The sequence below is a fragment of the Strigops habroptila genome, chromosome 11 (assembly GCF_004027225.2).
Source record: "Strigops habroptila isolate Jane chromosome 11, bStrHab1.2.pri, whole genome shotgun sequence".
Taxonomy (NCBI): Eukaryota; Metazoa; Chordata; class Aves; order Psittaciformes; family Psittacidae; genus Strigops; species Strigops habroptila.
The window spans coordinates 20,469,048-20,490,302 of NC_046360.1; the positions used below are offsets into that span (position 1 = coordinate 20,469,048).

At 50.0% G+C, this 21,255-nt stretch overlaps 1 protein-coding gene across 2 annotated transcripts in view; it reads left to right on the plus strand.

The window, feature by feature from the left end:
* RNF123 (ring finger protein 123) overlaps positions 1-21,255 on the plus strand; it is a 50,940-nt gene that overhangs the window by 22,055 nt on the left and 7,630 nt on the right. For both annotated transcript variants that reach the window (XM_030501508.1, XM_030501509.1), the window contains 10 exons: positions 264-371; positions 3,154-3,331; positions 4,374-4,448; positions 4,867-4,954; positions 5,214-5,301; positions 5,417-5,501; positions 12,667-12,806; positions 12,996-13,184; positions 14,835-14,910; positions 15,591-15,675. In XM_030501508.1, coding sequence (XP_030357368.1) covers positions 264-371; positions 3,154-3,331; positions 4,374-4,448; positions 4,867-4,954; positions 5,214-5,301; positions 5,417-5,501; positions 12,667-12,806; positions 12,996-13,184; positions 14,835-14,910; positions 15,591-15,675 — 1,112 coding nt within the window. The remainder of the gene's footprint in view (positions 1-263; positions 372-3,153; positions 3,332-4,373; positions 4,449-4,866; positions 4,955-5,213; positions 5,302-5,416; positions 5,502-12,666; positions 12,807-12,995; positions 13,185-14,834; positions 14,911-15,590; positions 15,676-21,255) is intronic.

Here is a 21,255-nt window from a genome sequence, read left to right on the forward strand (position 1 = left end):
GACTCTAAAGCTGCTGCCCACCCCAGACCAGCATCTGCATCAGGCCTTGTAGGCTGCTGCTGAGACTGATAAGTGGTCTTAATAGCACCGATTCCCACTCTCTACACTCTCTACCAGAAAGACTGCTGATCACTTTCCCTCCTGCCAATACTCCTTAGCTAGCCCCAAGGTGGTATTTGCTTTTGCGTTGTTTGTCCAGCTCTGGAAAAAGGATGCTATAAATGGCAGTGATATCTGCCCTCACATCTCTGCTCTCTTTTCAGAGGAGAGACATCCATGAGGAACTGCTGAAGAGCCAAAAGGTTTTCTCTGAGAAGCTGAATCACCTAAGCCGACGCCTTGCTTGGATAAATGTCACCATTTATTCAAAGGTGAGTGTAATGTGAGCAGCTCAGGCGAGACCAAGCCAGGTGCCTCTGTTTCTGTGCTGCTTGGCTCACATGTCAGAAGTGTCATTTTCCCTGGTGTTGGAGCATTACCAATGATCTCTGGGGCTTGTTTTTCCCTTGTTGTGTATCAGAGACTCCTTCCTAGGCCTGGGCCCCTCTTGTCACAGACTTGGTCCCATTGTGTTTGTTAGGGCACCACCCCAGTCTGTTCTGAGCTGTGCATGATGATTTCCCTTGGGGCATCAGAGGGTGCAGTTCAAAGGGAGATTCAGTTCCTGGGGCATGTCTAGAGAATAGAGGCCACTGAACCATTTCCCTGAGCTATGCTGTATGTCACAGGGGGATCTCATTAGTGCTGCTTTTCCTGAAATCTGAAGGATCCAAGCCTCAGTGGTTTTGTTCGGGTGTTCTCCCCTTCTTCACTTGATTCCCACATAGAGAGAGTACATTCTGCATTTAGTAGCGCAGTGACTGTTTGCACAGGTTGTCTCTTTTTCTCTGCGCTCACCATTTTCCAGGGTAGAATCTCTGGTGTGTTTTCGCATGAGCAGTTTTCCTGTTACACTCCGCGGATGTCCCTGTCTTCCCTTGCACACTGCCTTGCCTCATCTCTGTTTGTAGCTTTTTTTGTACTGGGGAAGAAGACACATTTCCCTGAACATACAGTGGTAGCAGGGTTCCCTGAGCATACATGTGTCCCAGGATGTAAACAGGATGAGGAAGAGTGGTAGTTCATATGAACACATCTGGCAGACTTGAAGTGGCTGATCCTGACTCATGAGCTCTTTGCTTGTCCCCTCCTTCACTGCCAGAGCAGGACAGCAAGGCACAGTGCTGTGCTGCAGAAGCTCTCCAGCTCCATTAGCATAGCTCGTGCTTGCCAGAAAATAGACCTTTCTTCCCACACTGCTCTTGAAAGGCAGAGGGGCATTACCAGTGTATATTGCAGGTATCGCCATGATGGCCCATGCAGAAACACTGTTCATGTCTCTACATGATCTATTGTCATTAAATGCAGATGCCTGCCTCCCATCAGAAGTGTGGTGTCACCTTTCTGGATGAATCAGCAGTATTTGGGAATGAAGGTTACAGCCTTCTCCACTTGTGCTCTTCTTGTCCTGGTCTGCATGGCCCACAGGGAGAGCAGTTCGCTAGGTGGCTTGGGCTGTGAAATGTGCTCCAGGAGCTGAGCGAGCTTGCTCTGGAGAGGAATGTGGCTGCTCAGAGGAGTTTGTCCATACTGGCTGTACCTTCAGGGCTCCATCTCACAGCCATTACATGTCCCTGCTGTCTTCAATGGAGACATCCTTCCAGCGGGCTCCTGCATCCCTGGGACTTGCGTGCAGTGGAGGGACACATTTGTATGAGTGTTGCAGGCACTGCTGATGCTAATGGAGAGAAAGAAACTGGCTCTGTCTACAGGTGAAGTCCTGCTCTGTGCTGAGGTGTCAGAGCACGGAGGAGGCTGCTTCTTCTTCAGGGCAATTAGTCACTAGTTTATTCTGAGCTGAGAGATTCAAGGTTAGATGAAAGGGAGTGCTACAGCTTAAAAACGCTCTTAAAGTAAGCAATCCTGCCCTCAAAACATCCCTGTGGGAAGACCATTTCTGCTTATTTTATTACAACCCCGTGTTTATCCATCACATGTGAGTAATCACATCTTTGTTTCCTCTTGGTGTAGGCTTTCTTCTAGCTTGGTAATCCCTGAAATGATGTTCTGAGGTTATCAAGTCTTAATAAAACCAAATGCAGCTTTCTTTACCATAATGTTGCCTGTACAATTGCTTTTTATCCTGAAAGCAGCAGTTGAGCTGAGATACGCATCGGTGTTGAGATAAAGATGTCTTTTAGTCAATTTAGTTGATTTGCACTAGTTCAGTTTAATTTACAGAACAAACCCATGTAAATCTCCCAAAGGTGGTAGTGACATATTAAAAAAGAAAAGCCACTATTGCTTATCTGCACCTCTCATTTTAATTTGTTTTTAAATTAGAAGTATAACCCTCCTCCATTTATTTTGATGCAAATTGCTATTGCTTATGATATTTCTTGGCATTGCAGGATGTGAAATAATATTTCCTCTTTTTATGGCTTTGTTGGTGTTGATTTTTATAGCTTAAAGTTATGTAGATGTCCTCAAATTTCCTGGGTTTAATTTAGGAGCCTCTGAGCTTTGCTTAGAGAAGCAAGAAGCCGATGTTCCTCAGGACAGTAAATGTGGTTGAATGGCTGGCACAAAATCCAAAAGGCTGTGGCTGCCTATTACAAAGATCTGAGCTGGCATGAGCTTTCATCCTGTTCCTAGTTAATTCAGACAAAGGACCAGCTTTCATCCAGCAGATTTATGCTGGGTTTGCTAGTGCCTGCCTTCCTTCAGCCAGTGTCCTTGGAATAAAAAGTAGCATGCCTTTTATTGTGATCAGGCCTGTGAGGTCAGATATGCCCTGCCAAGGAGTAGTTCTTGGAGAATTTCAAGGCTCAGTGAGACAAAGACACGGTTGGTCTGGTGTCACATTGGTTGTGGTTGTGCTCTGAACTTGAGGTTGGTGTAGAGATCTCTGACTGTTCCTTCTACCTGATGCTTGTGTGGCTCTATGAAAAGACCAAATGTCATAGATCTGGTTAACGAATTTAAAGCAGTGGTCTAAGGAGCATCTCAGCCATGGAGATGTTTCTGAGATCTAAGTGTGGTGCTGATTGCTGTGTTTGTCCAAAGAGAAACTGGACAAAACTGAATGGGGATTGTTGTGTGCTCTCTGGCCAGGAAAAGATGCAGGATGTATATTGGCTGCTGCAAGTGTGCATCCGCACCATTGAGCACGGTGACAGGACAGGCTCACTTTTCGCTTTCATGCCGGAGTTCTACCTCAGTGTGGCTATGAACAGCTACAGCGCACTCAAGAACTACTTTAGCCCTGTAAACAGCATGGAGGAACTTCCAGGTAAGGGGATGAGGAGCCCTTGCTAATTCTGGCCTGAAAAAGTCTAAAGCAAGCCACATCCTTATGGTGAAGTAGTGGTAGTTGAGCATTACCCCTTCTGTGTCCTTTTCTGGTTGAAAAGGACCTTCTGTACTGCATCAGGATGTTGCGTGTGTGCTGTGGGGCAGGCGCTGAGTGTTGTTCCTTGAACAGATACCCACTGTTGAGCCATGGCCTTTGCTGTGCTCAGGCAGGAGCTCATGCCTTGCCCGAAGCTGTCACAGGGTGAAAATCACTGGCAGCTAAAGATTTTGTTTCCAAGGAGGTACCAGGAATGAGCTGGGATGCTGGAAGATGATTGCCACAGCAATGTGTGTCACTGCCTGCTGGTTTCTGGGTGAGAGGAGAAGTAGGAGAAGTGCCATGTGTGCAAGAATTGGGACTGCTTTTGAATCCCCTTGGGATTTGGATATGTTCCTATCGAGATACCACCCACTGGATGCCAAGAGTCTGTTTAGATAGATTCCCTCTGTATGCATTTTGTGCTTTTCCTGGCTCAGTGATCCCACTGAGCTCTTTGCAGGTAGTTCTGCGCTTCTCAGAGCCCACAAAGGTAAGAAGAGCTTTTGTCCTACCAACAAGATACAGCTGAAGTGTTCAGATCCATTAAGTGCTGTTCAGGGAGCAGCAGAATTGAGTGTTAGCAGATTTCGTCAGGGCCTGCAGGCTGGACATGGCTTTTCTGCATAGATCTAGGGTGTTAGTTGTGTGGCTCAGGCTGTTCTGCACTAGTTCTCTCTCCCATGCTGTCTGACTCAATTGCGTGGTTTTACCTTTACCTAGGTAAATGTTTCAGACTCTGCAGACTGAGGTGAGAAGCTCTGTTGGGAGATGCATGTGTTTTCCCAGCCGTCTGTTTTGACAACTAGACACCCTACAAAGCTGCAGTTAGTTGTAGCAGGAATGAATTCCATGGCCTGTGCCATGTCCACAGGAATGCTGGGGCCACACGGCTGCCCATCAGGCTGTTGGTGTGAACCCTGCTCCCTCCTTCTCTTTGCAGGCTACGAGGAGACCCTGATGCGCCTCGCTGCCATCCTGGCCAAGCATTTTGCTGACTCAAGGATTGTGGGCACAGGTAAAGCTGCACTCCTCTGCTTTGGGGTGATAATGTTACGGGTCTGGCTGGTCCCACGGCCAGAGGCTCACCAGACTTCTGTTGGGATCTATCTGCTGACTACCTTGAGGGCTTTTTATGCCTCAGTGTACAAAGAGATGCTGGGCACTGCCCTTGTCTGGTGTGTTCTGCTTCTTCCAGGATGAGATACATGACCTAGGATACCCTTTTAAGAGCAGAACTCATGTCCCAGCTACTTGGATGTCCAGTCTGGGGTTATTCCTTAGCTGCCTGAGCATTAGCATGCTCTCCACGTCAGCTGGGACAGTGTGCCTCTCTAAGTGAGGGCCAGTCTCTCCCAGCCTCTGGTGTTCAGGTGCTCCCTGGTATGCTGCATGTCCTTGTGTGCCTGGCCTAGTCCCTTCTCATTCCTCCTCAGACATCCGGGACTCCCTGATGCAGGCGTTGGCCAGCTACGTCTGCTACCCTCACTCGCTGCGTGCTGTAGAGAGGATCCCAGAAGAGCAGTAAGTGCTGCCCTGCCTGTTCCCCGGGGAGCTGGGGCAGGGCTCAGGTGGTGGCAAGGCTGGGTGGGGGAGCAGGTGGGCTGCCAAGCACTGCTGAGGGTCCAGGAGCTGCAGCAGAGTGCTAGAGTTGATTTGAGAGCCTTCTATCACTCTCATACCAGTGACTTTGGTCTGCCCCAGCTCCCTGGGTCGTACTGTGTGTCCTATTTAATCCCCTGTCCCCAAACCCTTTGGGCTGACCTATGTCCTTCTCTGGCAGGCGGATCTCAATGATGAAGAACCTCCTGGCTCCCTATGAGCAGCGACCCTGGGCACAGACCAACTGGATCCTCGTCAGGCTGTGGCGGGTGAGCATCCTGTGTCCTTGCCCCTCTCAACATCTGAGAGCATTTAACTTCCCAGTAGCAGGAAAAACCCAACTGTTTTCCAGGCTCTAAGATCTTTCCTTATCTCTTTTACCAGGGCTGTGGCTTTGGGTACAGATACACACGGCTTCCACACCTGTTGAAAACCAAGCCTGAGGATGCCAGCCTCCCCAGCCTGCAGAGTGAGTGGGGCAGGGGATGGGCACTTGGGATTATGATGAGTGGTGAGGAAGAACCAGCCGCTTCCCTCGCAGCTGTCCCTGCCACGGGCCAGGCCAGCTGGTGAGGTGACTGTTGAAGTAGAGGGATCCTGATCAAATATCCAGGCCTGATCTTTGTAGCCTGGACATCCCCAGCTTCTCTACACTGGCTGGTGACCTTTTTGCATGCTGGGTGGTGGGTTAGATCCATCCTGAGGAGGGGTTCTGCCCTTCAAGGGAGAGGAGAGAGGACCAGGGCTGCAACTTTATGACAGCTTTTCCCCAACACGTAAGCCTGGGAGAAAGCTCTCTGATGTCCACAGCTGCTGTGGGGAAGACTTTGCAAGTGTGCCAGGCAGTAGGTACCCTGTGAGCGGGAATGGGTGCCCAAGGAGGCAGGGCACTGGACAAGTTTGTAAGCAGGAAGTGTTTTAACCAGGCATCTCTCTTAGAGCCTGGCAGAGCCTGTCCTACCTTTGTCACTGCAGTACCTCAGTACTGTCACCAAACTGAGGGATTCCTCAGCTCTGTTGTGGCTGAGAAAGATGTGGAGAGGAGAAGGTACCTTTCTTGAGCTGAAGAACATGTCCTCAGCTTCACCCTTTTGCAGTCTGGGCGTGTTCATATACATTCTTGGTCCCCCTCTGCTGTGGAAAAGGCTTTGTGCCAGACCTTCCTCGTGGAGAGCAGAGGGTGCTGCAGCCTGATGTGGGCAGGCGGCATGTGGAGGTGCGTGCTAAGCTCCATCCAGTGGGGTGAGCTGCCAGTCTCTGTTTTAACAGCACTCTTGTTCTCTTTCTCTCTCCTGCCAATGGGTGCCCAGGAGATCTCTCTGTTGCTAGTTTCCAGAGTAAGTTTGTTGTGTGACCCTGTCTTGTCTGGTGAAGTAGGTTTAGAGAGCTCCTTCCTTCCCCTTTTCAGTCTAGAGAGACCCTTCCTGGGGGCAGAGGGCTTCACACAATGGTCATTTTTCTCAGTTACGTCCCTGGGAGATGCCTGCAAGCTGGTGCCCACATGGCAGTCTCTAGGGCTGCATCATGGACCTGCTCTTACCAGGGTTACCTCTGGGATCAGAGCCCAGCTGCAGGCTGTGCCAGCCTTCAGTTCCTCTCATCCTTGGAGGATGATAGGGAAGCACTGCTGACTATCTCTTCACCCTCCTACCACACAAGCAAGTCTCTGAGTGGCTGCCACCAGTCCTGTGGGGCAGTGACCAAGCTCCCCTATCCTGGGGAGCTCTGGGGCAGAAGCAGAGTTTCCTCAGCTTGCGAAGTCTCTCTCCATCCATCCCTGGGTGGCTCTGCACAATCTGATCCCAGAGCGGGCTGGGTTGGCTACTGGGGACTTGCTCCTGGGATTGCTATTTTAAGGTGCAACCAAATCAATAATGAATGCTGATGTAACTGAAGAGGGACAGGGGATGCAGAGGTGTCCTTGAGACGCTACTCAGGGAAGGAGGAGGAGATGACCCCCCTGCCTTCCCACCCATCAGTCTTCACCTTGTTGCAATTTGAGCATTGGCAAGGGACAATGGGACAAAAAGGAAATCCCTGTTTGTTTGCGGCTGCTTCTGCAGGCCAGTCTGAAGGGAGCTTGGGCAAATGCCTCTTCTCTGGTGCTCCAGCCTTGTCCTGCTTTGGGAATGCTTCTTTGGAGGACTCTGTGCAGGTGGGGAGGGTGTGCTGGTGCTACCTTGCAGTATCCGTGAACAGTCCTATGTTGCCTTTTGCCTATACTCACTGATGGCGAGCAGCGGCATGGCTGCCTGGGTTAGCCCAGGTTGGGGGAAAGGCTCAGAAAGGCCATATGTGTTCCTGCTTGTGTGTTCCTGCTACCTTCCCCAAGTTGTTCCTTAACCCTGCTGGCACAACAGCTCTCATGCAGGCAGAGCTCTGCCTCCAGTTTGACTCCTGACAGCAGCTGGGGGCTCTGTTCAGAGACAGGGGCAGTTCTGCTGTAGAAACTTGGTTTGCTTTCATCGTGACTTGTAAGCAAGGCCAGGTGCTGTTTGGGCATGCACACAGCAATCAGCAACAGTGGCCCTGCACCAGGCCCAGCCTGTCTTACTTTCACCAAGCTGCAGGGTGGCTCCAGGTTGCAGCACAGGTCTCCTCTGCCTCAGGCCTTCTGCCCACACATCCATCAAGCAGTGAAGGGTAGGTGGATGGGACCATGAGATCATCTGAGCTGAGCTGTGGTGCAATGCAGGCCAGAAAATTCACCCACAGTCCCTTTCCAAGCCTAGCAAATTGCCTAAGCTAAAGAGGAGGAAATACCGTCTTGATCTGACAATGCCAAAGGCATCAGCCAGTGGCATTTGAACTCTCCAAACCCTTCTGATGGTGGTTCCTCATCCTCAGAAATAGATTCATCACTTTTTCCTGATGGGAATGTACCTAACATCATCTTCTGTCTTCCACTGCTGTTGCTCTGCCTTTCTCTGCTGAGTTGAAGTGTGCATTACAACATTTTGTTCTTCAAAAGTGCTTGTGTTCCAGGATAACCTCATTTCTTGGTTCTTTTTAATGGTGAAAGTGCAACCTCTGTGTCTTATTCAGGAAGGGGGTTTTCCGTGAGCCCCAGTGTTCACCCTTCCCATGTTTTAGCAGCCTCAGAGGTGCCAGTGTCATGCTGGCTGGAATGCTTCCATGGTCCGCCAGTCAAGGAGCCAAAACTTGCATTAGCCTGCTTGCCAGCACCTTGCTTTGGAGGCATGTCTGAGTCCCAGGCATGCGCGGGGTGTCCTGACGCTTGCACTCAGCCTTATTGATACCTCACCCCCGCAATGCCTCTTGCTTTCCTTCTGCCTCCCCCTGTAACGTTCCCTTCAACGTTCTAAATACATCTTTGAACAGGCACAGTTTACCAGTGACATGGATTGCTGCATCCTGAGTTTACCTCTTTCACTGCTGTTTCATCAGTCCAACAGCCCCAACCACTGAGTGGCAGCTGTTGCGCAACTGCATCTGGATCCTTTCAAAAATTTAGATTAGCATTGTGTGGAACTGCTTTGCTTCTGAATCTGGTCCATTTGGGGCTTTCCTCCTTTATGCTCCCAGCTCTATTGTAAATTTTGCAGTGTCCAGAGACCCTTTTGGGCTGCTGACCAAGGAGTCTCACAAATAACGCTGTTAGAAATATTCTTGGGTCATTAGCAAACTATAAAGTACATTATTATCTTTGCGTGATGAAAGTACATGACCCTGCTTCTTTACAGTTATCTAGCAGGAGCACTTATTGAAGGCTTCCACTTTGTCTGCTTTATTAATTTTTAACTCTACCTATTAACGGGCCTCTGCTGCTGTCAGACTTTCTCCCATTACTACTACTTTTTTTTTTTTTTTTTTTTTTTTACTAATTCTGCTAGATTTTTTTCCCTATAGTTGAAGAAACTTTGCATGTAGCATGGTTAATCATGGATGTTTCTTTTATGCCTTCTCCTTCTATTACCCCTTTTCTCCTTGTTTTCATCAACTACTGACTATGTTTGGTTATGTTCACTTTCCCCTTTACATTTTAACTTATGTCTTTGTTTCATCCTGGTCTCAGTAAACCTTTTAACCCAGGTGCTTGCTGTAGCACTGGGGCTTTCTGGCTGCCTAATATCTTCTTAAAGATCTCTGTGTTTTTATTCACTATTCCCCCCACACACACCCCTAGATTTCTTTTTTCCTCTGGCTCTTGCTTATATTTTTGCGGGGAAGTTTCTGTTGTGGAAACATCGGATATATCTGTAACCACTTGGGGCCATACTCTGTTGCCCACGTTAAATGTATTGAGGTCATAATTTCTGGCCTTGGAAAACCACTGATTTCTGTTCCAATGAATGATCTTTATCTGTCATAATGAAGGCTAAGACAAGATTGAGTGTCTTTTGTATTAGGGAGTTACAAGTTTTAGAAACACTAATGACATACTATTGCCGGGATCAGGAAAGTACCCACATCAGTAAGTATCCACAGACTCCTTATGAAATGATGTCCCTGTCTGAAATGGCACATGTAGGGGATGTGTTGTTACCCAGGAGGGCAGTGGGAACTGAGACCTGAAGGAGGTGGGTGGAAATGCCTCAACAAAGGCAAACACCTTGCAAATGAAGATGAACACAGCACCAGGATTAGGTTTCTGGATACCACTAATGATTGCACCATGGAGAATCTCTTCTGAGAACTCATGCAAGGGACGAAGCTGCTCTTGCTGTATTCCAGGGCTGGGTTTCTTATGTTGCTTTCAAAAAGTAGCACTGACAGCAAGCATCTTTAAGTTCAGAATCCTCTTGGGAGCAACAAAAGCCAAGGAAGTTCACTGTTTCCTGGTGTTAGCTTAAAACCTTAAAAAACCCTACATAACTGTGGAGAAATTTGACAACAGGCACCATTTTTTAGTGCTTTTATAGATGGGCACAGTCTTTGACAGCAGCAGGGAAAGCATTTAAGAACCTGGAATTGGAGGTTTGGAGCAAAGTCGTACCACTTATTGGAAAAAGACCACGAGGAAATAGTCATTGGCTAAAAATCAGGATAAAGCAAGTTATTACAAGCATAAAAGCATCCTTCAAAAAGCCAAAGTTGCCTTCTAATGAGGTAGACTTTGGCTGGGCGATTCATTTTGAGACCTGTCCTGACTTGAAATGTTGGTAAAAGAGGCTTTGGCGACTCAACCTGCAGAGCTCATCCGTGAGGAGTGGTGATCCTTGCCTAGAGCTGCTTTGGTGTTTGAAGGCTGGAAGGGAGCTAATATGGCAGCAGTTTTAATAAAAAGCACTTTTTATATGTTGAGGAGAAGCTGGGGAGAAGAATACATGAAAAACTTAACCCTCCAGAAGAACCTTCCGATTCTGAATGACTGGGAGAGAAAATGCTGATGGAATTTAGCGTCACCAGATGTAGAGTGGTAAATGTGAAAGGAAAATGTGGTTAAAAACCAGTGGGCTGTGAGCTCTCGTCTGTTCCCTTTTCAAGCTGGTATCCTCCATAATCCCTTTAATGGTGTCTAGATCCTTGTTTCCCAGCCAGGACTGATATTTGGGGTCATTCTTCCCCAGAATTTTCTCCTTTATGTTGAATACGATCAAGTTTTTTGTCCCAGTCCTCAAGTTTCTCAGGGTGCCCCTGGGACACTGGACAAAGCCCCTGGTTTAGTGTCATCAGCAAATTTGGTAAGGGTGTCCTGTACCCCGTCATCTATCACTGTCAGAGAAGACAACAAGGTTGGCTCCAGTGTTCACTCCTGGTCTTCTCCACTTGCGTCTTGCAAGTTCCTGAGGGTTATCCTTGAACTGTCAACCTATTGCAGTCTTTTGGAAAATACCAGCTTGATGCCCGGTCAAAGGAACAAATTACACAACAGCAATTATGAGGAAGGGAAAACGGAACAAAACCAAAACCACATTATGCCTTCGTGCAAATCTGCCACATGCTTGTGGTTTGGATGCTGTGTGTGCTTCTGGTTCCACCCATCCAAAGAAAATCTGGGAGAATTGGCAAGGCTCAGGGAGGGATGGCAAAGGGAACAAAGTTTCTGTATGAGAAACTGAACAGGCTGGGGCTGTTCCCATTCAAAAGACTATTGTAAAGGCCTGAAATCATGGCTAGCTGGAGGAATTGACTGGAGAGCAGCATCTTGCTGTCTCTCCCACCAGGAGAAGGTTGCAGAGAATGAATATCAAATAAAGTGAGTAGGAACCAAGCTCATATCCAAATTCATCCAGCTGCACACAACTGAGCTGTGAAATGTTGCTCCAGGATATGTTCAATGCTAAAGACATATAGTTTAAGGGGATGCTGGGCAAGAAATCGACTGAGGACCACTAAATACGTATAAAGGATGTCTAGCTTAGCCAGTCCCTGAACCATGTGTAGCCAAGGGCTGAGAAAATACTTGGTGGGAGTAGGACATCAAAGACGTTTGTTGTGACGGAATCCCTCCCAAAGATGTGCTTTTAGGCAGGATCAAAGCAAGGGTGCTGGCCTGTCCGAAGTGATTATGCACTATCAGCAGTGTCCTCCATAACAACTTGCTAGTAGGTATTTACAGAATCATTTATCCTGTTCCCATTTGAGCTGACGGTCTCCTGCCATTCCTTTCTGGCTTTGCTAATCCCAGCTAGCAATCTGCCTGTAGTTATGCCTTGCTTCTTGCTCCCTAGGGATGTGGTGGACGTCACCCTGTGTTTCCTTTGCCTGGGCTGGCCTTTCAGGCAGGCTGCCACCCCAAAGACACAGCATGGCTTGTTCATCTGGGCACCACAGTGCTGCCAGAGCTTCCACCTGCACTTGCTAATAGTTTCTAGTAGTGGGAAAAGTAGTTAGATTGGTAGTTTTCCTTATATTTGATAAATCTGTTCAAGTTTCTTTCTCCAAGCCCTGAATTTTAGCATGTGGTTTGAACTCTCATACCCTTCCCACATAATGTTGAATGCTTTTGTGAGCTTTTCACCCATGGGTCCTTCCGCTTGTGAGAAGCATCTGCGCCATTTGTGCCCCCTTCCTTTCCCTGTGTGACCATAGGGCCAGTGCCCTACAAAACCCTATTTCCCAGCTGCTGCGTCTAACCCTGTCTGTGTTCTTGATAGTGAAAAAGTCCTGAGTTGATATGTCACATACTATGGGGATGCATCTGGCTAGGGAGCATGGGCAGCTCTGCCTGAGCCTACCCAGGGCAGAGCCAGCCCCAGCTCCATGCAGAAGCCTCTCAGTAGTGGGATTTACTAGGTACCTTCCTCACTGGATGCAGGCAGACAGGCACGGCCACGTGAGACCAGGGGTGGCCATGCTAGCTCCAGGCGGCTGCTGCCACACTGGTATCAGGAGCAATTAATGCTGAGCTGACCATGGGCTGCAGAGCTGAGCAGGGGAGATGCTGAGCTGCAGGGTAGTGCTTCTGTGCACATGGTAACAGTGAGCACACAGGGCTCTTCCCTGGTTAATTCAGGCTGGCATTCCAAAAAAGTGCTTGGAGGAGCGACAGGTGAGATTGCTGCTCAGAATAGTCCCTGCACTCCAGCTCCCAGTGCCCTGCCACCTCTGCTTACTATAACACAAGCCAACATTTACCAAGCCCAGGACTGGGCTCCCAGCCTGGCCTTGCCCCCCACCCATGGCCACTCTGGGACCAGGCCACTGAAGCTGTCACTGTCTGGTTTCAGAGCCATGTCCCTCCACCTTGCTGCAGCGGCACATGGCAGATCTGCTCAGCAGTGACCGTGACCTGGCCCCCAGCTTCCTCAACAGTGTCCTCAACCAGCTGAACTGGGCTTTCTCTGAGTTCATCGGCATGATTCAGGAGGTGAGTGTGCCAGCCAGGGGTCTGGTACTCAATGAGTGCTCATGTCCTACACACAGCAAGGTTCAAGACACAACTCTCAGGGTTGGGTGTGCTGTGATTCCTTGGCATGTGTGGGAGCTGAGTGGGCTGGCGTCACAGACCTCCTTTTGGGAAGGGGCACATTGTTAAGCTGTCTGCATTGCTTGGCAGATCCAGCAGGCAGCAGAGCGCTTGGAGAGGAACTTTGTGGACAGCCGCCAGCTGAAAGTGTGTGCTACCTGCTTTGACCTGTCAGTGAGCTTGCTCAGGGTGCTGGAGATGACCATCACGCTGGCGCCAGAGATCTTCCTTGACTGGAATCGCCCATCATCAGAGCTGCTGCTTCGGAGGCTTGCCCAGGTATCATCCTTTAGTGGGGTGAAAGGGCATGGGGGTCCCTCCGCCCTCTCTCCAGATGTGCGATGAAGTGGGGACTCCTACTGCAAATGCTGAAGTACTGAAAATTGCTACAGCAAACCCAGATGCCACAGAACAAGTGGTGCTTCCTAAAATCTCTACATGTCAGCTGCTCCCCTCCTTTGCAACTACTCTGGTCACAGCTGATTTCTACCTCTGCTGGGAGGGAGGAGGACAGCTACTTAAATCTTCCTTCAGAGGGGCTATGGCTAGTTACTTCCACTAAGTAAATGCTGAATTCTCCTGTGTCAAGCGATGTCATGAAATCTAGAGAGGAGGTGTGGTACATCTGAGCAAAGAGCTGCACAGAGTGTAGCTTGCTTCACAGGGATCATGCCCTGGTGTTTGGGCAGGCATCTTGATCTTTTATCCTTCAGTCCTAGGATATGGCACTAAACATCTCCACTTCCCTGACGAGGTGATGGTACAGCCCTGTTCCAAACCACAACAGCCCTTAGGCTCCAGTAAATTAGTTTCTGTTCTAAAGCACGAGCAATCCTGGAAAGCCCTGAGGACAGGCTGTTCTTGTAGAAGCCAACCTGGTGGGGAGCAGTCATACATATCTTACCTATACCACAAGGGTTGGGTTGGTCCAGGTGTTGAGGCTCAGGGCTCTGAGCAGATAAGTCAAAGCAGGACATAGGGGGAGTACAGATTTAGTACAGTGGGAGAGTGCTCAGATTTGATCCTGGGATTTCTGTAGGGATCACTGTGTGAGGAGGAAAGTGAGGTGCCCTTAGCAGGTGGTCTAGGCAAGCAGGAGAACAGGCTGCAGAGAGCAGGGTGCTGCAGCATCCCACTTATGTCCTGGTGATGCTATGAAGCCATGCCCCACTGCTGAACATGCCCACAGAGGGGTGGAGTGTTCTGCTCTTTGTGCATGAGGGCAACAGGAAGAGGGATGCTGCATCTGGGGGACAGTGCTCAGCTTGCAGCAGTTGTGTTAAGCCTGGAGTAGACCCCGCTCTTCCCACTGGGGGTTTGGGTGGGAGCTAATGGTGGCTAATTAAGTGTCTTTACAGTTGATTCCTTCTGTGCTGGTCATAGGCAGAAATCTCTGCCTGTGGTGATGTTCTCTCAAGCAGAGAAGCAGATTGCTCTCTGTGCTCATCGGGTGCTTCAGGGCTGGAAGGTCCATCCTGCTGCCAGCTCCAGGCAGGGCAGGACCTGGACTGTGCTTCACCCTGCTGACACTGCTTTTGCCTACAGCTGCCAGCTTGCTCCTCACGGCCTGTGACTGTCCTAGGAACTGTAGCTTCTGCTTGCCAAGAGGTTTTATCCACAGAAGTAGCTTGGCTTCTGTAGGTGGGATTCAGATTTAGGTGGAAGATGCTGAGATTCAGGTGTCTTGACCTCAGACTGACTTTTCCCTAGGAGGTTTGGGTCTGGTACAACCGCGGTGGTAAGGTGCCATCTCCTTCATGCCAGGGCCAAACAAGGTCTGTACTGTAAGCCTCCCTCTGTGCATCTACCTGCTCCCAGGCACCAAGCCTGAACTATAAGGACATGCTGCCCCAAAGCATGCTCTTTGGATGCTGCTTACAGAAAGGCCCATCCAGATAATACAGACCCTCTCTGCTTTTCCCTACACAGCTCTTGAACCAGGTGCTGAACCGTGTGACAGCTGAAAGGAACTTGTTTGACAGAGTGGTCAACCTCCGTCTGCCAGGTGAGTCTGTGCATCAACCATCTGTCCCTCTCTGTTGAAAATATGCTGAAGGAATGCCCTTGGGAAGTGAGGGATGGCTTGTAATGAAGGTCAGTGCAGAGGTCTATGGGATTAGACCTCAGGCCTGCCACATCCCTGGCCTGGGAAACCAGTCTCGTCCCACAGACTGACACAGGAGTGCTGTCTTCAGAAGACATATAAATCCTCCAGATATAAATGAGTATTGGTGCTCTTCCTAGGCCCTAAACCTCTGTCTGCTCAGCAGCTCTGGTTCCCACCAGGATTTCTGTCCTCATGAGGCAGCTGATGCATGGGTCTGGCTGTCACAGTGAAAGTGGCAGCTGTGCTGTGCTTGGATGAGGAGGTGTCTTGCTAGACACTGATCTGGCATAGGTTAGGAGGTGCTGTTTGAAAGGTTCAAACCCTAGACAGTTTGCAGTTTAGGTAGCAAGTTTGATTGCTGTGTTACGCATCGCATAAAGGGTGCACTGAATTGCTGAGGGAAGCCATTCTTAGCAATATCAGTCCTCTTCTTTGTGGAGGTGACTGTGGGCAGCTGAGTTGGGTCTGTTAGCAGAGACTGGCTCCAAGTGCTGTGTTATGGGCATCCTATATTTCCTATAGAGCAGCTCTGCCTGTCGTGGTGGCAGCAGGTCTATCTTTCTCTTTTGCTTTCATAGGGCTGGAGAGCGTGGACCATTACCCAATCCTTGTGGCCGTGACGGGGATACTGGTCCGGCTGCTTGTGGACACTGATGCTCAAGGGTGAGTGGCTTTTGACTTCCAAAGCATGGAGTCACTGCATGTGGCATTGCTTTAGGTGCTGCAGTAGTCAGTGCCATGGGAGGTATTGCAGGAGTGATGTGGGTGCGTGGGGACCCACAGAGTGAGGTGAAGCAGATGTGATGGAGCAGGCAAAAGCCAAAGAGCTGCATACCCCTGCAGGAGCTGCATCCTAGTGCTACTGCTGGGTGCAAAACTCCTTCCTGTGGTGCAGGAAAGCCCTCGTGAGAGGTAGCTACGAGGTGCTGTGCTGACAGCATATGTGCACCTTCCTCCTCAGGAAGGGGTCTGGCACGCTGTTTGACAGGACAGCTGCTGTCAGAGGCTGTGAGTGCTGCATGTAAAAGAGCTGAGCTGATGTGGTAACACAGGCAGTGCTGCAGCTCACAGTAATGGGTGGGAGTTCATTAAAGTTCCTTCACTCTGGACTTAATCTGAGGAAGGCATCAAAATGTGTGCAGAGCTCTCTGGCTGCCCAGACCTGTGACACAAAGTGAGACAAATCCTGCCCAGGCACTTAGGTGATGCTGATTTTCAGATGAAGCAAATCTTGTCTTCGTGGTAACCAGCTATTCAGAGAGATAGCACTGGGGACAAAGCCACATCTGACCTGTTGGTTTATATGTGTCTGTGCCTGCTTGTACCAAGTCCTGCAAATAGGCCTATTCTGATACCCTCTGCAGTCCTGCCTTTGCTCTCTCCCAGTGTCATTGGTAGGTGTCTTGCCCAGCCACTGTGCCCTGTAGGGTGCTATAGGAGATGGGGCTCTTCTGTCTGTGCTGTATATCCTGCTTGTTTTCACATTTGGAGAACATGATAATCTCTGGCTTTATGGAGAGCAGAGCCCCATCTGGCCAAGCAGCTCAGCCCTGCAGCCAGTCTTTCAGCTTCTTCTCTCAAGGACTCAAAAGATGTACACAAATGTAACTAATTATATCTTGCCTCCGTGGCTGCTGCACCAGTCTCACAGCCCCAAGTGTGACAGTGCCAGTGGCTTAGCACAAGGTCATTGATCAGTGGCCTTTCTGGACTGGGAACGGGGGGGGATTTTGCTCGCCCCCAGAATCCTGCTCCGTAGAAAGGGCAAACATCATAAATTTGACGCAACAACTAGACACTTCTTCCTGGAGGGAAGGAGGGATGCGATAAAGCAGTTCCCTGCATGCCAGGCAGGATGAGAAGTCCTTCACTTGCTGCCTGAACCTTGAACATCTGTCCCAGGCCAGGTTGCTTGTAGAGTCAAAGAGGGGAAGGGGTAAAGCTTTTTCTCTGGCTCTCAGTGTAGCAAACTCTGAAGACCGCTGGGAAGACGGTAGTGTAATGGTAATGATAATCACATCCTTCCTAGCCTGCAGGGAGTCCTGGGGAGACAAAAAGCTTCTAGACTGTGTCTTCTTTACCTGAAAAGCCAGTTGTGCTTTGGGTTAGTGAAACCCAAGCAGACAGTGTCAAAGGGGCTGTCACCCCCAGGCCACACCATCCCCTGTCTGCCAACAGCATCCTCCACACTTGGGGCAGCAGCAGGCTGCACAGTCACAAACCAGAGGTGCTGTCTCCTGTGATGTGCCGTTGGGAAGTGACAAGTCTCTGACTGATCTTCAGGGGCTTTGTAGTCACCTCCTTGGGCACTGGAAAGCAGAAATAAATACAAAATTGGGGTATGATGCAAGAAAAGCATCATGTCCTTATGGTGGACCTAACTAAGCAGGAGAAGCACAAGGTGGAACAAGAGAAAGCCCAGGGAAAAATGTCTATAAACTCAAATGGTTCTATGTGATTTTGCAAAGCTCTGCACTAAATCTGAGGTTTGATATGTCACTGATCTATAAAAGGCAAGCAAACATTGCAGGGGAGCCACTGAGGTCAATCAAGACAAAAGGATCGAGCCTGATGGCTTGGAGACCCTCTACTGCTACCCAAGCAGAGGAGATGGGCAGCCTGATGGGAGAGAGCAATGTGGCTGCAGGCGGAGTACCTCATATGGAAGGGAAAACTGAGCCATTCACTCTCTTTGTAGCATTCTGAATGGAAGACTGGGATGCAAGTGTTCTACCCTGCTTATAGAGTGGTTCTGTGCTGTGCAGGCATGTTGAAAAACAGCAAACAGGGATGGGATGGAGGGAAACCGCAGGTATGAGAGGAAACACAGAGGCTTTTCTGCTGCCTCTGTGTTCCTTGAGGGTTCAGTGCTGGTTTGCAAGTCTCTTGGCACCATCACCACAGGATGCTGAAGACAGAGAGGTGCCACTGGCATGAGCATAGCCCCATCCCCACAGTCACACAAAACCAGGGAGATGGTACAGGTCAGCAACAGCTGGCCTGGAGCAGGGCAATGGGAAGTGTCTGTTTCCAGGTGTGTGAGCAAGAGGATGGTCCGTGGAATGGAAAAGGAGAATTTAAATCTTCCTTGGATCTGTATGCTCCCATGGGAGATGATTGCTATGGGTCTTGTTGCTCAAAGGATCCCATATGTAACCACGATCTCCAGAGCAGACCCATTTATATGAACTCAAAAGGAGACAGCTTCTTCCTTCTTCTCTTTCCTCTCAGTGCAGCAAGCAAGATAACAGGACAGGTTTTTTTCCTTGCTTGGAAGCACTCTGCCCAGGCGGTGCTGGAAGCAGGTAGAAATCTCTTCCAGGTCCCATTTGGTAACTCCCAGATTGCCAGGAATCATAAACAGAGAGATTATCCAGCCCATATGTGCATGTAGGAACTTCGCTGGGGGAATTACTTGGGACACTAGCTGTTAGCCTGACTGGTCCCCTGTGAGGAGGCTCTGCCCCAGAGGATGAGAGGGAATGGGATCTCGGGTGACTTCCTTGGTTTGGCTGTGTTTTTTCTGGTTGCCTCTAACCCAGCAGGTCGATGCTGTACCAGGCACTTGGTTGGAAGGTGAGCAAGCTGTCCTAGGACAGAGAGGGTGGGTTCATCTGGCAGTGGAGGAGTGAAGTCCCATTTATGGAGCCAGTGGGGAATGGGTTGGAATAAAGAGAGCCAGTGCCCTGCTGACTCACCCAGCTGCATTGTCAGGATGCAGCTGGATGCTTTGGCTGCTCCTTGCCCAGCACAGGACACTCAGCCAGGCATCAAGTCCTCTTGCTACAGATTCCTGGCATCAAAGAGAGCCATTAAGCATAAGAAAAGGGAACCTTGCCCAGGCTGGGATGTGATGAGGCAGTTGATGCATCATATACCTTAGTCCCTGGATGGAGCAGGCTGTGCTTTTGAGAAAAGAAACGCATTTCCTTGTTGGGGATGTCTAGTGCTGCTTGTGGTGAATCAAAGCTTCTTGCCCACTTTGTCCGGGCTTACTGATCTTTGTAGCAGGGACTGGGGATTTTGTGGCTTGGCTCCCTCTCTGTAATGAACTTTGCAAACGGGGGCAGAGGAGAATTAATGCAGGGGACAAGTAGGGAGCTGCTGGCTCAAGCTGGGGTCCATCAGCAGAGGGTCTTCTAGTTCACAGACAGGAGCATGGCAGTTGTCTGTCCCTTGAGGGCTTGCCGGGAGGGAGCTAAACCTTGTCAGCAGGTGAGAGCAAGGCAGCCTGGTGCTGGGGGCCAGGCTCACCAACAGACAACAGCTTCTTCGTTTAAAACTATTTTGGTCTTTGTAGCGTTGCCATGGGACTTGTTGGGCATCCTGACATGCTGCTCCCTCCCAGCCTCAGGTCTTACAGCAGGTCTCATTGCAGGGAGCCTCAGTGCCTGGCAGGGACGAGGAGGAGGGATGCTTGTGTGCAGCCTGTTCAGCATGCCCTAATGACTGAGCCTTGGTTTTGTGGGAGGAGAGTGAAGGCAGGATCTGGCAGGCTGAGCCAGGAGTTGGGCTGAGTCCATGCCAGAGACCCTGGCTGCCTCCAGCCAGTATCATCCCCATGTTGGTCTGCTAAATAATTGAACAGATTTTCTATCAAGCCTTCTTTGGAGTGAGCTAATGGAGCAGCATTGGCCACAGCTTGTGTAAGGATCCTGGCAAGAGCAAGCAGCAGGGGAAGGGGTGATGCCCAAAGGTGAGGCTGTTGGTCCTCTGTGTGTGAGGGCATGTTGTAATTAGGACTGAGCATATGGGTTGGAACAGGCTTTGTGGGAAGTGAGTGGCCATTCCAGAGCAGAGGTGAGCTGTGTTGTGTCAGAGCTTTGCCACCATTCCACTCCTTGGGCTTTCCCCATGCCCCATGGACACCATGCCCTCAGAGGCATGGCAAACGAGGCCAGGCCAGCATGTTCCTCAGCCCGGCCCATGGCTGATGCTCTCAGTGTGAGTTTGGAGCGTTAGGGCACATGCAAGGAGTCAGCAAACTTGTCTGCAGTGCAACTGTACAAGAAGAGACCTAAGCAGCCTTCAAGGTGTATCTCCAAGGGACTTCTGCGCAGAAGATGGAGAGGACAGGAGGGAAGAGCCCTCTGGTCACCAGGAACATGGTGATACCAGCCAGCAAAGCACGGGATGGGGATCCTGGGCCAAAAACTACCACACTCTGCCAGTGGGATGCTGAGTATGAGCCAGCAGGACCTGCCAGGAGCAGCAGCACTGGGCTGACGTGATGTCGGGGTAATTCTGGCTGAATCCCCACCACTGTTCTCCTTTGTACAGTACAGATGGGTGCAGAGGGACTGGCAGGAGCGAGGGGATGGAGAGATTCCTTGGGCAGAAGTAACACATTGGAAAGCAGAAAGGTGAGGATGCACACAGCCAGGTGGAGGAGGCAGGCCAAGCAGGATCTGCTTCTGGGGTCACCTCCATTGGAAAAGTTACAGAAGATCCCAGCCTGCAGGTTCCTAAACTCAGCCTGGCCACTCACCTACATGCTTGAGCACTGCTGGGATCCTGGGGACATGGTGGGTCCCCGCTGGACGTGGTAATTCTCTGCAGTCCTGTAGGACACTGTAATTACTAATCACTTAAACACTAATGCTCCTTCAACATGGATTGATGAGCAAGCTGCAGTGGAAGAAGTGCCAGGAGTAGACATTTCATGGACCACTCAGTCTAAAGGAGTCCCTGCATGGAGGAATGACTGGCTCAGACCTAAGTTTCATGGTTAAAAAAGGAGTCTGGCCTTACTGATCTTAGTTTTTACAGGCTCTAAACTGGAGCAGTGGGACTGCCAAGGCTGGGATCTCCTGGCTCCTCAGGGCTGTTGAGGATACACTAGGAGGCAGGAGCAGGCGTTGTGTAGTCAGTACCAGGCTTTGCTGCTTCAAGCTCTTTGGAAGACTGTGAGGAAAGGATCCAGGTCCAACCATGGTACGTCTAGCCCTGGTGGCAGGAGGACAGGCAGGAACTGGCATTCAGTGCACCCATATTGTCCTGGCTGAGCTGTACTGGGGGAGACAGGAGTCAGCATTGGAGGCTGGTCGCAAAGCCTAGTCCTTATCCCTGTGTGCACAGCGCAGGTCCCTGTGTGCTGGGGACACCGAGTTTTGTGCTGACCCTTTGCTTTACCCTGCAGAGTCAAGGAGCAGGAGGCCAGCTGGGCAGCAAGCCAGGGCTGTAATGGCACAGAAAGCTGCTGAGAGAGGACAGTGTATTCCTCCGGGACAATCCATTACATTT